Source organism: Phoxinus phoxinus, assembly GCF_949152265.1.
Source record: "Phoxinus phoxinus genome assembly, chromosome: 3".
In the NCBI taxonomy this organism is placed as follows: Eukaryota; Metazoa; Chordata; class Actinopteri; order Cypriniformes; family Leuciscidae; genus Phoxinus; species Phoxinus phoxinus.
Genome location: NC_136878.1, coordinates 41,974,338 through 41,990,641, shown reverse-complemented (window position 1 = coordinate 41,990,641; position 16,304 = coordinate 41,974,338). Strand labels below are relative to the sequence as shown.

The 16,304-nt window shown below is 42.2% G+C and overlaps 2 protein-coding genes across 3 annotated transcripts in view; one reads left to right on the top strand and one right to left on the bottom strand.

Moving 5' to 3' along the window:
• Window positions 1–4,093, bottom strand: part of LOC306994883 (serine/threonine-protein kinase pim-1-like) — a 15,899-nt gene extending 11,806 nt beyond the window's left edge. Inside the window, exon 1 of the mRNA XM_079605829.1 lies at window positions 3,998–4,093. The gene's annotated coding sequence lies outside the window, so the exon portion shown is untranslated. The remainder of the gene's footprint in view (window positions 1–3,997) is intronic.
• The window catches only part of LOC306994880 (sodium- and chloride-dependent GABA transporter 2-like), a 20,333-nt gene extending 4,029 nt beyond the window's left edge, over window positions 1–16,304 (top strand). Inside the window, exons 4-14 of one of the 2 annotated variants that reach the window (XM_079605823.1) lie at window positions 1,738–1,825; window positions 1,962–2,094; window positions 2,797–2,931; window positions 3,067–3,170; window positions 3,258–3,382; window positions 4,014–4,126; window positions 11,183–11,320; window positions 14,735–14,837; window positions 14,958–15,058; window positions 15,628–15,798; window positions 16,027–16,304. In XM_079605823.1, coding sequence (XP_079461949.1) covers window positions 1,738–1,825; window positions 1,962–2,094; window positions 2,797–2,931; window positions 3,067–3,170; window positions 3,258–3,382; window positions 4,014–4,126; window positions 11,183–11,320; window positions 14,735–14,837; window positions 14,958–15,058; window positions 15,628–15,798; window positions 16,027–16,143 — 1,328 coding nt within the window. In that variant the 3' untranslated portion in view covers window positions 16,144–16,304. The remainder of the gene's footprint in view (window positions 1–1,737; window positions 1,826–1,961; window positions 2,095–2,796; window positions 2,932–3,066; window positions 3,171–3,257; window positions 3,383–4,013; window positions 4,127–11,182; window positions 11,321–14,734; window positions 14,838–14,957; window positions 15,059–15,627; window positions 15,799–16,026) is intronic. The other variant, XM_079605824.1, reaches the window with a different exon arrangement.

Below are 16,304 nucleotides of genomic sequence, written 5' to 3'. Positions count from 1 at the left end.
TGCTAGCCCATCCATCTTGTTTGCCATCTTCAGAGGCCACATCACCCTTGGGTCCAGTATGAACTGGTAGCTCCATACTTTATACTTGCCGGGGAGCTGGCTCTGATTGATCCTGGCGAGGCCATCTGCGAGCTGCTTCCTCACTGTTTCTCCCATCTGCCTATCAGAGAGGTCTGCTGTGTAATTACGAACCAAGCTACGGACGGGCTGATTTGCCAGCAAAGGGATTTCTTCACTGCCTGCGACAAAGATGGTATGGTCGCTTCTAACCCCTTTCCTGAGGGACAGGCTGCGTGATTTGGTGGGTTTGATCTTCATCCTTGCCCACCCCACAAGCTGGTCAATCCTCTTCAGCAGTCTTGTTGTACATGCTGCTGTCTGGAGAATGGTGGTAATGTCGTCCATATAATCTCTAACTGGTGTTAGCTTTTGGCCTGATGGTAGCTTCATGCCTCATAACCATCACCCTTGCCCCCATCAGGATAATCTCGAAGGCTGCTACAAACAGGATTAGAGAGATCGAGCATCCCATGGCAATGCCCACTTCCAGCTTGTCAAAAATCTTAAAATCATGGCCTGTGTCCGTTCCAGTCATTACCAAGAAGTCCGTCTGGTTTGGCCCTTCTTCCACCCCTCCTCTCGGAGGGCCACCGGGTTGTTTTCCTTTATTCAATATAATTTATTATTTGTATAATTTCTAATTTATTTATTATAATGGGCCCTATTTTAACGATCTAAAATGCAAGTATCAAACGCGAAACGCAAGTAACTTTCTGGGCGGATCCCGGGAGCTGTTGCTATACCGGCAGGATAAATGACTCTTGCGCCCGACGCAAATCTAAAATGGGTTGGTCTGAAGTAGCTTCATTATTCATAGGTGTGGTTTGGGCGTAACGTGAAATAAACCAATCAGAGCATCCTCTCACATTCCCTTTAAGAGCAGGCACGCTTGTGCCATGGCAGATTGCTATTATAACGGCGGATTTGCCAGTGCACGTCAGGAGCGGTTCACAGCCGAGGAGGCCGACGTTCTCGTCAGGTCCGTAAAATACAGAGAAGTGACAATGTCTGGGGATGGGAGAAACCCACCCAAATTAGCTTCGGTTAAACAGGCGTAATAATTTGGGTAAATGTGTAAGCTAGATTTATGCCTATTTTTTCACATCTTCATGGACACAACAATGATTTCCCTCGTGTGTTAATATTTTTCCTTGTAATAATGTATGATTTGCAAAAATGAAAACTGCTGCGTCCGTTTAGATTAGAGAATCAAAGTGTATGCACGTTGTTCACACGCTACATAATGGCCAAGCATGCGCCCTTAAAATAGCATATGACTATTGCGCAACGCGCCACTGTCTTTAGACGGCGTTTTTCCTGGTCAGTGGTGGAATTGTTTTTTTGAACTCCAAAATAGCACCAGGGAGCGTTTTCGCCAGAACACGCCTCCTCTTATCGCTAAACCGCCCCCGGGAGCACAAGTTTATTCCCTAATTTACCGACGTGCGTCTGTGGAGGGAAAAGTCCGCTATGCGTGGGTGCAAAATAGGAATGATACATGCATCGGTGTACAAAGTCAATTGCGCTGGGTGCAAGATAGGGCCCAATAAATATTATTTATTTCCTTTATAATTCAATATAAGCATGGTCTTCATATTACAAAAAAAAAAAATCTGCTAATAATCACAGCTGAATATTCTATAAAACTAAATATATATATATATTTCTCTGTGTTAGATGACTGTGTAAATCTTGCAACAAGAAATCTGACCCTCAACCGGACATCTCTAATTAATTCAACACCTGCAGCTACTGAGTTCTGGGAGTAAATAAACGCAAATTGATAAAGTGTTTTCAAGGAACATTAGCAATAAGCTAAATAAAACTAAATAAAACTCTTACCGGTAATTTGAATTAAAATAAAAATGCTTACGGTTTCTCTTTCTTGTCACATTGTACAGGCGCAGAGTTTTGGCTCTCTCTGGGGGTATTGAGGAGATTGGTAAGATCAACTGGGAGATTCTTCTGTGTCTCTTTGCAGTGTGGATCATATGTTATTTCTGTATCTGGAAAGGAGTCAAATCTACAGGCAAGGTATGGAAGAATATTATTTGAGAGAATATTGTCTAGAGATAATAACCTGTTTATTTTTAAAAGTTGGGCATAGATTGTTTCTCCTCATTGTTTTCTATATTATAAAATATATCGACTTTAAAAATATATATTTTTTATTCTTCAGTTGAAAAGGTAGATTTTTTGTGTTTTGAGGATGAGTTCATGTTTTATTCTATTTCTGTCAGGACCACTATCGTCAAATATGATTGACAGTTAGCATACAGTTTGGATTGGCGGTATGGTTCCGTTCTGGGTGAGAACTCCCTGCACATCCATGCAGCCTAGCATGGATAAGAGCAGGGAGAGCACCAATAACCCCCCTTGGGGTAAACAGAACAGAACCACCATTAATGTATGCAAATATATTTAATTCAAGATTTTAAAGTACAACATAATTCGAGAATTTATTCTGATTCAAGGGGAATCAGAATGCCAAATCCTGAATGGGCGAGAGGAGGAGCTGGGGATGGAGGAGGGTAATTCGCTCCTGAGAAACGCGATAGCTGCTGATAATACTGAAGGACCTTATATATGTATACGGTAATAGGCGTTGTATTCCTATAGGTAGATCTGGATCAGCTGAGAGTCACCTGATGCGAGCTTGACTAACGTGACCCGCCAGAACTAACGCTACTCTGCTCTCAGTTTCAATATTATTATATTATTGTATTGTGCCTGTAGGTGGTGTATTTCACAGCCACATTTCCTTATGTGATGCTACTGGTGTTGCTGATTCGTGGGTTGACTCTTCCTGGAGCTCTGCAGGGGGTTGTGTTTTACCTGTACCCTGAACCGGCCCGCCTCGCTGACCCACAGGTAACCCCACCATGTGCCCTCTACTTCCCTGATGCCTTATAACCACATAAATGCAAAGGAAAAGTAGCAACACATATTAAAGCTTTAAAACACCAGACTATTAATATACAGCTTGGGGTGCTGTGTGTTTGTTAGGTTTGGATGGAGGCAGGAACTCAGATCTTTTTCTCCTATAGTGTGTGTTTTGGCACTCTCATTGTACTAGGCAGCTATAATAAATACAACAACAACTGCTACAGGTTAGTAATTAAATAAATGAAAATGAGTGCACAAATGAATAGCTGGATTTATTTAACTTATGTGTTTGTATAATCTTTGTCTATCAGAGACTGTTGGTGGCTTTGCCTTCTGAACAGCGGCACCAGTTTGGTGGCTGGCTTTGCTGTGTTCTCAGTCTTAGGCTTCATGGCCCAAGAGCAGGGTGTCCCCATTGAAGAGGTGGCAGAACCAGGTACTGAAACATTTCATTAAAGCTGCAGTCGGCAAGTCTGGCAGATTGAGGGGACTTAGCCAAAATTTGGAATGTTTACAACTCTCATGCCCCTCCCCCACTACCGCCGAGCACCCTACCATTGAGTTCGTGCTCGTCAGTGTGTGTGCACGGTGTTTTCTTTTCCTTGGTTATTTTGGACCTAGCTCTGGTTTTTAACCAAGGAATTGAAAGCTTGTTAGTAGATTTTCTTTTCGCCATCATGCTTCGTACAATCCAACACACCTGCGAACTTCAGGCGTGTGCAAGGGGGGATCTTTGGCGTGTGCACGAACTGTGATTGACAGTCAGATCTCACACAGCCCTGCGCTGATCGGACCAGAAGAACCGGGAGTAGTGGATTTTTGCAAAACAAATAGCAAATGGCTCTAGGTGGAGGTAGAAGCACAGGTTTTTTTCTATAACAGGCCGATTTATGTTGTTCTGTTGGAGCATAGTGTCAGTTTCAGTGAATATGATCAAAAAAATCTTGCCGACTGCAGCTTTAAAACGCAGAAGGTAGGCCTATTATAAGGCAAGTGAAGACAACATTAAATTAATGATTAAGAATACAAAATGCTTAAAATCAGATCTCACTCTCTCTCTCTGTCAGGTCCAGGACTAGCGTTCATAGCTTATCCACAGGCAGTAGCCATGATGCCTCTCCCTCAGTTGTGGGCTGTTTGTTTCTTCATCATGATTATTTTGCTGGGGCTAGATACACAGGTGAGCTAAAACTAACACATACACTTTTATTAATACTCTTTAATATACATAGTGTAATTTTTAATAATAAAACTAGTTGAATATACTTTTCTTGATAGTTTAATTTTTATACGTTAAAGTAAAATCAGTATTTCATATACAATCAAATGTTCTATATGTAAACCAAAATATAGATCTTAAATATACAGTATTTAGACACTTTAGCCTTAAAATGTAATTGACATCACAATGCAGTGCAAAACAGTTTTGTAAAATGATATATGATCAAATAAAAATGATTGATATATAATTTTACAAAACTGTTTTGTGCATGTGCTCCCATGCGCTATTCTGTCTATACTTTCTGTCGTGCACTGGAGGATATGTCTGCTGCATTACTCCAAAACCAATCACTTAATGTATGGATCTCAACCCAGCCATGGTTATGGTTCTCAATTGTTTGACGGGCGTAGTAACAATAACTAAGGGGCGTGGCTTTTGCGAACGGTCAATTCTAAACGTCTCGGTTACTAAAATAACGTTGGTTCCCTGAGTTAACGGGAACGATTATTGCGTCTTGCTAAATGCTATGGGGAAAACTTTTCTTTCTCCGATTATTGAAGCCTTTAATTCAATAACACAGTGCTACTGCACAGCCATTACAGTGGAGTGATCTTTGCAGGCTTATTGGCTATGAACCTATGGCGATTCGGCGCATCTGCGCGAGCCATCGGGCGCATCCCGCGGAACGGCTGTCTATGCAATACTTGTTCCCATTATCTCAGGGAACATTAGGTTACATTAGTAACCGAGACATTCCCTTTCGAAACATTCACTCATATTGGGTCTTGCTAGACGCTATAGGGAATCAGTTCAATCATGCCGTGCTATGTTTAAAGGTACACTGTTGTTTTTTAAGTATTTTATTAGCTAATATCAATGTCTTTATTCATAAATAAGTCCTCATTGGTGTAAAATTATCTCTGCCAATGATCTGACTTATCCCCGTAATTGAAGAATTTATTATCTTTATTTACATGGGACGGGTAAGTCCATGGATGCTTCCATGTCGGTCCACCATCTTGAAAAACTATAATAGCAGAGAGAGACAAAAAAAAAGCAAAAAAGCACAAAATATTTTTTTTAAAGGAAACGTGACTGGCGAATTCAAAAAACAAAGGGTAAATATCGGGATAGGTTTTCCCAGGTGGAAAGAGCTAATGAAGGAGAAATAGTTTGAAAGGGCCAATGAAGTTGCCTGCTTTCTTCTCGACAGGTAAGTCAATGTGATGGTCTAAATTACAAGCTTTTTTTCATTGCTTGGTTGTGTAATTCATTATATAGGCTAGGGCTGTCACTTTTGTGAAAAAATCCTTTTTGATTTTTCGAGACATAAGTGTTCACTGAATCGATTGTAAAATCGATTTTCAATGTCTAAAGACGTTTCCATTTTCAACGCCAAATATAGGCCAATCCACGGACAACTAACAGGCATTAGGACGAACGTAAAGAGGGCGCTTGAGACACACAATATTTCTGATGATTTATTGGCATGAAATTTCGTGTACAATTACAAACAGGAGTGTAACATTCTCGAAAAGCAGAGTGGACTGCCATAACATCAATGAAAAACATTACTGCAGGCTTTAACATGGCTGTTTTCACGATTAGAAATGTCAAACAAATTTAACCTACGTAGCCTGTAGCCCGAGTCTGTAAGCTATCTGTAGCCTATGCTTGAAATTTTCTAAATATTGGCGACACCTTATGCAGAAGTAGGCTATAATTTGCTGTTTTTACCTCCAAAACACACCAACAATTGGTCAGATCTATGTCATTGGACTGTGCGGTTCAGTGGCTGAGCCATTCAATAGGCTACAGATAGCGCGAGACGTTTTGTTGCTGGGTCGACCACGCGGTCAAAGTTCAATCGCGCAAATCGCGTTGTATCTGAAGCGCAACAGCGTCGCGCATTCTGCGTCCTGAAAGCCGTTAAAATCGATTCCCTATTTTCATTTTCGAAACTTGTGTTGGTTGGTCCGATCGATTGTGCAATCGATTTTCGAACAAAAAGTGACAGCCCTAATATAGGCAGCATAACAGTAGAGCATGTATAGTTAAACTCGATGAAGTGCTATTGGAAGACATGTTTTCGTTATAGCTTCTTGGTACATAACGGTTACCGTAGTTGCAACACACATTGGAAAAAGCGAGGAAAGCACTATTCATTTGAATGCAAAATACAATTTCACCACTAGATGGGAGAAATTCCTACACAGTGTACCTTTAAGTATATGACAGTTACAGCAGATACTGAATGGTAATGTAAAGAAGCTGATGTCCATATTCAGATAATCAAGCCAAATTAACAAAAAGCCAATAAATAGGCCAATATAAATATATCTTCAAAATCATTTTAGCTTGTCATAGCCTCAGTACCTTGAACCATCATGGGAGAGCATCTCATCCAGATGGAGTCTCCGCTTTGGGTCGCTCTTCAGGGAACCTTGAATAAAGCGGCAGCATTCTGTGCAGAAAGATTGAGAGTTGTCTAATTATTTCCTTCAACTTTACACTTGCTCTCTAAGCTGTAAAAATGGGAAGGATTTCTGCATTATCCATAAAAACATATTTTTTATTCTTACCATCTGAGAAGCCCGACTGGAACCAGACATACGAAGAAATAGCGTCTGTAGATGTCTGACTTGTTGTGGGGAGGAGGAACTGTCTATACAACTCCTTTCGCCAGCAATCTCATTACTTCGGTGCGGAGGACGTGTACTACATTGCTCCTCACTATACTGTCGAATATGCCCTCTAAGCGAGCTGGCCTGCATGCGAATTGAAGCGAGTAACCTCGTGTCACTTTGTTTAGAACCCATTCTGACACGCCAGGGATGGCTTTCCAAGCCTTGGCCTGGGTGTCTAGGGCAGGAATCAGTTCGGGAGACAGTGGCTGTGGCTGAGCGGTCACAGGCACTGGCTTGGTTGGCTGGCTGCTGAGTCTGCACTGTTTCCTGACGACTTTTTCTGCGACACCGGTGTGAATGGCATCTTGATAGCCTAGGACAAAATGATATAGAAGACATAAGCTTAGTTTTCAGACACACAACTCACTCTATCAAGGGAGGCATAATGCATTTATCAAAATTGACTATTTATGAAGAAATGCCCGTTAATGAATAGGCATATGCCTAGTAGTGTTGACCAATAGTTATAGTCATTATTTTTGTCAACGACATTTTTTCACAGACGACAACTAAATAAAAGCCAGTTTTGAATGACAAAAACTATGACGATTTGGGAAGAGATCCAGTCAGAACTGATGTCCGGCTGCGTTCGTGGTAATGTAAATGTCTGGGAGAAAGAGAAGAGCAGACATGTATAGATCTGAATAAGAGTGACAACGCGGTAGTATGGTTTTCTATGCGCGCACACCCGAAGCGCGCAGCCGTATACATAGACAGCTATACAGCGCGTGAGTTCTGAACTGAGCTCTCTTTCGCATCTGAATGGTAGTGGGAATCCCTCCATCCCTCAAAAGTTAGTGTTGGCTGCTTCTCGCTTGCCATGATTGCTCTGCTACCAGCCTCTGTTACGTACCGTGTGGAGCTTGTGACTATTGCGCAAGTGTCCAGCTGAGAAGGCAATGTCGCTGTGAAATCTGTCCCTGGGAAAAGTAACATTGCGCAGAATTGAAAAAGGACCTACGTTTTGTTACTAAATTTTCAGTAGTAGCGCATTACACTACTTTTTACCCTAAAAAAGTAGTTACGTTACACACAACACTGGCGCAGACGGGAGCTCACTCATATCCGATCGCTCAGTCCTCTGGCTCCGCTTTTTCTTCCTCCGAGGTTCCTGGAGATCGCGAGGGGCGGAGTCGCTCTCTGAAAAGAAAGCGATCGGAGAGCAGAGGGAGACATACTCTCACATACCCCTTTTCCACCAACAAGAACCAGGTGCTGGTTCAGAGCTAGAGCTAGAGCCGGTTCGGAGTTGGTTCTACTGACGGTTCTTCTAAGAACCGGTTTGCCTTTCCACAGGCTAGAGAGCCAAAACAGAGCCAGATCTTACGTCACTGTGTATACATCTCATGTTGCCCAGCAACGCTAGCGCGGCAGCGCCAAACAAAAACACACCAGGCTTGTTCGAGATGGTTCGGCTTCTCGCAGACCGATCGCCGCGTGACATTAAAGCACTGCGAAAGCGATCAAAAGCACAAGGAGTCGTATGCTCTCCAAACACTCCCGGAGCTCTGATCGGTCCGCGCCGCTCCGATGCATCTCGAACAAGCCATCAACAATAACGGACGTTGCAATACTATGGATCCTCATGGGATTGCAAAAATACATCGGAATCCAACGCGTTCGTGCAGCTCGCCGTAACTTACATAGACGGATATTATAATCGAGCTGCTATTAGCTCGACTAGCTGCTATTTAAAAATGGCGGTCACAAGTTTCTATTCGTCTTGTTGGTCACGGTAACCCCGCCCCCAGCCCCTGACGCAAGCGGTTCTTACTTGGCTCCGTTCTAGACCCTGCAATGATTTGGTGCTACTTAAGAACCAGTTTTACTGGTTCGGAGCTGGTGCTTTGGCGGTGGAAAAACAAAGAACCGATTTGAAACTAGGCTCTGGCTCCGAACCAGCACCAGCTCTGCCTTGGTGGAAAAGGGGTAACAGTGAGAGCAGCTTGTCTCTGTGAGCTCGGCTTCAGCATGGGATTTTCCAAGACGGAATGCACTCACTGTGCTCGTCAGATGGGTGCAGAGGGGCTCCTGAGAGCAGCACAGAGTCAGCTTGCCTGAGCGTGCCGATCTGTCAGGCTGCCAGCCGCTGAAGTCTGCTTGCTTGCAGCGCAAGGATTCAGCTCGTTCTGTTGCTAGGCTCGTTATGCTGCTAGGCTGTTTCGACGCGAGATGGCTCCTTGCAGGAGAGTCAACGTGATTTGTGAAGATCGTCCCTGAAGGAGAGAAAAATCTGAATCCTATGGCGAGACAAGCTGTTTATATAGACAAATGCCCCGCCCCCTTTGGCGAGCTCTGCGCTCGGTTTGGCAGGATGTGCTCCGATTTGCTCACACAGATGTGCCGCATCACTACATAGGTTTATGTAGTTCTCACTGCTCAGCCAATAATAATAATAATAATACATCGAACTTGTATAGTGCTTTTTTGGACACTCAAAGACGCTTCACATGGGGAATAAAACAAGACACAACAAAACAAAACAACAGGGGGTTTAGGGAAAAGCTAGTTTGAACAGGTGGGTTTTGAGTACTGATTTGAAGTTTGGCAGTGAGTCGGAGTTTCTAATGGATGTGGGGAGTGAGTTCCAGAGGGTGGGGGGCGGTGATAGCGAAGGCTCGATCCCCCAAAGTCCGGCGTTAAGTGCGGACGGTCGGAGTAAGGCGGTTTGTGCCAGCTGAACGGAGGTGGCGGGTGGGTTGGTGCTGTTCCAGGAGCTCAGTGAGGTAGGGCGGGGCCAGGTTATGGAGGGGCTTATAGGTGAGGAAAGCAACCACTGTTTAGAGCAGCAAAGAAGAAGAGCATTTCCGCTGTTAGGCAGTATTTCAGACTGGACCAACCAGTCAGTAAAACGGCGACATGTCTAAAATGCCATACTGCAATTTCGAGGGGTGGCAAGTATTAGCAACTTCAACACGGTTCGTTGGACCATTTTTCCTGCCGACCAAAATTTTGTTATTTCAAATGTAGGCGCGCGGCAATCGCGCTCATAATGTAAGAGACGCTGGCGCCCAACATCAAATGGCAAACGTAATGAAAGCGGAACAAAACTGCGCTTCACGGACCATTTATCAGTTTGGACCAATGCAGTGCGAGCCGATCTTGATCAAGCGACACGGTTACTACACAACGCTAAGAGATCCAGTAAAGAAAGCATTTGAATTCGCCACTGAAGTAATAACATCGCTGCGAGATCTAGTGAGAAGCATTCACATTTCTCCGTTATTAACGGATCAAACAGCGCTGACGTTGAAGAAACATTGTGCCTTCAAGTAGCGCTACGTCGGTTTTATTTTGACATTATGAATAAAATTGCTGCCCTCAAATGTTAATCTGAAAAAAATTAAACCTTTGTTTATAACTACATCAATATTACATTAATTTTTTTTATAAGGAGCTGTTTTTGTTTTAAATGTCAAATATAGCTCCATCATTGCATAAAGTAAAAAATTATCATACTTTATTATGTTAGTTTTGATTAAAAAAAAATAAAAAATGTAAATCAAGGAAATTTCTCTGCCATTTCTTTCTTTTTGCTGTATCGAAAACGTACCGAACCGTGACACCAGTGTATCGTATCGAACTGAACCATGAATTTTGTGAATTGTTACCATATTTTTTAGATTCCTAGATTTATTTGTTACACTTTTTTATACAGTTATATTGTAAAACTAAAATACCTTTTTCAGTTTACAGTATTAGATGTGTGGCTGCATTTGAAGTTCTTTTTCACTTAAGAAAAATAAGTAATATATTGCTGTGAAATGTATGTCAGATAATAAAAATACTGTAGTTCACTGTATGTATTTGTTCATGTTTTATTAAGGGATAAGTCTGAAGCACACCAAGAATTATATCAATTCATACAGGGCTAGTATGAATTTTAGCTATATAGATACACACCCAGGTATCGGATCAGTACTCGGTATCAGCTGATACCCTGAGTCCAGGTATCGGGAAGGGAAAAAGGGTATTGGAACATCTCTAAATAAAAGGCTTCGATAATCAGAGAAAAATGAGTTTTCCCCATAGCGTCTTGCAAGACGCAATACGAGTTCAAGTTTCGAAAAGGAATTAATTTTGTGCTAATCAGCATTATACCACAAATGATGCAGACTGTAACTTGTTTTGAACCGATAATTTTCATTAAACTGTATTAAAAATATATATTTTATATATGTAGTATTTGTTTAAATTGCTTATTTAGGTAAATATATTTTTTGTTGCCAAATCTGATCACACAGGTCAGGTTATAATTAGTACACCAATAAGCTTATCAAAAGAAATGTTTCATTGTTCTAACACATTTGTGTTGCATTCCTTAAAGTTTGTTGCAGTGGAGTGTATAATTACATCAGTGATGGACTTGTTCCCCGTGGTGCTGCGCAGAGCTGGTCGACGAGAAATTTTCCTCCTGCTCTTCTGTCTCACTTGCTTCTTTGGAGAACTCATCCTAGTTACAGAGGTCAGAGGGCTGTTTGTGTGAGTGTGTGAGAGAGAGACAGAGAGAGAGGAAGAGAGCGAGAGATGATCAAAATCCATGCTTAATATTTTTTTTTTTTTATCAATATGCAACAATGCATCCAGCATGGCACGAAAAACCAAGAGAAGTAATGTAGAAGATGAGAAGATGAAGCAGAAGTTGACATCTGCTTTTGTGTTCATAGATCGTAGATGAAACGTTGTGGCATAAAAGAATTTGCTAAAAAAAAAATTAGGCACACTGGGCCTGGTGAAGGTTCAGCCGCTTTCCATCACAAAGGAGCTTTAAGTTGCGGTTATCTATGATCATTTGAAATGGGTCATGGGCTCCCTCAATCCAGTGGTGCTACTCTTCCGGTGCCAGCGTGATTACCAACAACTCCCGGTTATGGACAAGTCATAAGTCATAATGTAGCTTGGAGGCTGAGAGCTACAGTGAGAAGATGGTGCAGGGATGGAGCTTTGGAGGTTTCCTTTGTCATTGAGACAATAGGACTCCAATGTGTTAGCAAGGTTGCAGACAGACAGATGAAGATCAGGATAAAGTTCAAATGCAGGGTTTATAATAATCCAACAGGCAAATAACAGAAGGTAGTATCAACACATTAACGCAAACAAGACTGGACAAAGACTGAGTGAAGGTGAGGAACTAAAATACACATGGTGATGAACTAAACGACGAACAGCTGTTATGAAGATTAGTATCCATGGAAACTGATGAGTGGCAGGAAACTCAAACAAAGGAACACATGTGACTAATGAATACAAACTAAAAGTCTTTGAAAACATATCTAAGAACCAACATAACTGATATCTTGTAACAGAACGCCTCCTCCTGAAAGGCACAACCTCATGGCCTGGAGAGATGGAGGAGGCTTAGGAGACGGAAGAGGAGATGGCGAAGGGACAGTGACAGGAGGACAACGAAACCCCGGTGGCGATGACGTAAGAGCCCAATGCAGCAAACCCACAACTTGGCAGTGACGACAGCCCACGGCAGAGTAGATGTTGCTATGGCTGACGACAACCAACGGACAACCAACGGAGCAGGAGCCCATGGATCCCAGGGAACAGACAGAGAGCTGATGGACCTGAGCCACATCGCTGGAACTGGAGACCTAGGTGAAGCCGTGGCTACGCGCATCTGAGGTAGAGCGAAGACTTAGCCATCAGATCGACAGGCCGAGGTGGAGCGAAAGGATTAGAGGCCGGATGCAGAGCCAAAGGATACTCGCGCTCGGGTGAGGAAAAGGTAAGAGGTAACAGAGGTAAGCTTGATGTGATCAATGACGGTAATTACAATTCCCAACAGGTCAACAAAACAGTCTCAGTGCTGTCTTGAAACAGCGATGATTCAGAACAGACAGATAATACCGGGTGGGAGGCAGTACCTCCGTGTCCGAATCCATCAGCCAGTCCTCATTGTCCAATTCCACCAGAACTCCTTCTCCCACTGATGTCGCTGGCTCACACCCCTGGTCATACTCACTCTGGGGATCCGGCTCCGAGGCGATGGTCGGCGCTGTTCCTTCCTCTTCGGGCTCTGGCTCAATCAGCGTGGTGGCCGGTCGTTCTCTGTGTGCGGGGCTCTAGCGAATTCTCTGCGGCCGAGGGTGGTGGTGGGCTGCGCCTGCGCTCTGGGTCTGGCTGTGTTCTGGATCGAGGAGAGACACTCTCCATCTATCAGGAAGCATATAATAAGACATGATGGTGGTACAAACTCAAGTGGAGGATCATATATACGTGTATTACAGATACTGCAAGACACACTGGTAAGTATAACAGAAGAGATACACTAAATTGCCAAAAGTTTTGGGATGTCTGCCTTTACACGCACATTAACTTTTTTGATCCATTCTTAATCTATAGGGTTTAATATGGAGTTGGCCCACCCTTTGCAGCTATAACAGCTTCAACTCTTCTGGGAAGGCTTTCCACAAGGTTTAGGAGTGTGTTTATGGGAATTTATGACCATACTTCTAGAAGCGCATTTGTGAGGTCAGGCACTGATGTTGAACGACAAGGCCTGGCTTGCAGTCTCCACTCTAATTCATCCCATAGGTGTTCTATCAGGTTGAGGTCAGGACTAACTTCCTCCACACCAAACTCGCTCATCCATGTCTTTATGGACCTTGCTTTGTGCACTGGTGTGCAGTCATGTTGCAACAGGAAGCGGCCATCCCCAAACTGTTCCCACAAAGTTGGTAGCATGAAATTGTCTAAAATGTCTTGGTATGCTGAAGCATTAAGAGTTCCTTTCACTGTAACTAAGAGGCCAAGCCCAACCCCTGAAAAACAACCCCACACGATAATCCCCTCTCCACCAAACTTTACACTACAAGTTCCGTTCTCCAGGCAACCGCCAAACCCATACTCGTCAGCAGATTGCCAGACAGAGGAGCGTGATTCGTCACTCCCGAGAACACGTCTCCACTGATCTAGAGTCCAGTGGCGGCGCGCTTTACAACATTGCATCCGACGCTTTGCATTGCACTTGGTGATGTAAGGCTTGGATGCAGCTGCTCGGCCGTGGAAACCCATTCCATGAAGCTCTCTACACACTGTTCTTGAGCTAATCTGAAGGCCACACGAAGTTTGGCGGTCTGTAGCTATTGACAAAAGATGACAACTTCTGCGCACTGTGCACCTCAGCATGCACTGACCCCGCTCTGTGATTTTACGTAGCCTACCACTTCGTGACTGAGTTGCTGTTGTTCTGAATTGTTTCTACATTGTTATAATACCACTAACAGTTGACCGTGGAATATATAGTAGTGAGGAAATTTCACAAATGGACTTATTGCACTGGAGGCAACCTATCACGGCACCACTTTTTAATTTACTGAGCTCCTGAGAGCGACCCATTCTTTCACAAATGCTTGTAGAAGCAGTCTGCATGCCTAGGTGCTTCATTTTGTGGCCATTGAAGTGATTGGAACACCTGAATTCAATTATTTGGAGGGGTGTCCCAATGCTTTTGGCTATATACTGCAGTGTATGTTGAAATTGGAGATAATCCAAGAAAGACAACCAGCAAGGAACACTACGGAATGGTAGTGTGGTGAGAACAGTCAATGTCAAGACTAGACAGTGAGACTATGAGAGAGATGCACATCTAGTGAGTCCTTGATTAAGGCCAGTCATTAAAGAAATACATTTAATAAATGGCCTTTATACTTAATTTACTATAATTTACAGATATCTAAAAGTTAAATTAGGTTAAAATCCTGATTAATGCATCTATACTCTAACTGCCCACTACCTCTATTATAAACAATGGATATCATATATGTAATCAACAACAATTCAAGCATATTTCTAACCTTGAAAGCATTACAGTTCAAATCAAACTTTTTCCACTATATCTAGAGTTGCAATAATTTATTATGTCCTGCAGGGGGGGATGTACATATTCCAGTTGTTTGACTACTATGCCTGTAATGGAGCCTGTTTGCTGTTCCTGTCTATGTTCGAGTCTCTGGTCATTGGTTGGGTCTTTGGTGAGTTGCAAACAAACTTCAGGAACTAACCTTAAAAGACTCTGACTATAATAAATTGAAAAGTTAAATGCAAAATGTCAAATACATTGACAGTATTTCCTCTCCTACTGTATGCCACAGGGGCTGCGAGAATGTTTGACGTCATTGAAGACATGACAAATTCACGACCCAACTACATATTTATGTTGTGCTGGAAATACCTGACTCCTCTTGTGTCCCTGGTAAGTATATATTTTGGATTCACAGATGCTTATACTTGGTCAAACAAACATTTTACTGGTTTTCTCAACTGATTTTAAACAATTCTCCAATCCAAAGTCAGTTCTCTCAGTGCCATCAAAGGAGATCCTTATTTCAGTTAAAAGTTCAAACTGTTTAGATCTCACTAATTAATGAAGTATACACAATTCTGGTAAATTCAACATTTAGCTAAAGCAAATACTCACATAAAAAAAACTAGTGTTTTTAAACTAAAGCATTTTTATTGTGTTCCACGGTGGAGATATTTCCCCCCTGTTATAGTTCCCACATAACAATGTTTTTTTAACTATACAAAAGGGAAATAATGTTACATAAATAAATGCATTGCATACATTTGCCTCAACATAACTGCAGATCTGCGTAAAGATCTGCTTACGAACATTTCCACGTTAATAACTTTTGTTCTAAATTTTATTCTAAATTTACGAAAAAATTAAACCACATGTACACAAAAACCACATACTCTGTTCTTACTTACATTCTTTCCCATTCTGTCTTCACAGTATCTTTCACTTCTGTTCATTTTCAGGTGTCTTTTGTCTGTTCAATGGTTAAGTACAAGCCTCTCACTTATAACCGCTTGTATGTGTATCCGGACTGGGCTTATGCACTAGGCTGGTTACTGGCCCTGTCCTCCATTCTGCTGGTGCCTGGATGGGCGCTTGGCCAAATGTGTGCTGGGAAAGGGAGTCTGAAACAGGTGAGGATGAAAATGTTCAACCATTATTTATGTATTTTGCTGACGCTTTTATCAAAAGACATTTACATTTGCATTTGAGGTATACATTTAATCAGTTTATACATTCCCATTTGAATTAAACAATGAAACTTTGCAAAAGATGGATGTAAACTAATAATTGAACCAAAGCAACCTAATAAATAAATAAATATGTAAATAAATTGTTTCCCTTTGTCTGTTTTTTAACAGCGTTGGCGTCACTTGTGCAGTCCTGACACAAACCTCCCTCTCACCTGTAAGCAACGAGCTGATATACAGGATACAACTTTCACTGCCGAGATGAAAGACTTAGTCAGGAGCCAATAACAAACTAAAGCATTACATATTTAGAATATAAAATATAAACACAATTATTGTTTTTAATTAAGTAAAACTGACTTGGTTCAAAAAATATGCAAGCACGTGTTTGAAAATATCTCCTGCAGAATAAAGACTAATGGATGAAATTTTACATGTTTGAATGAGCA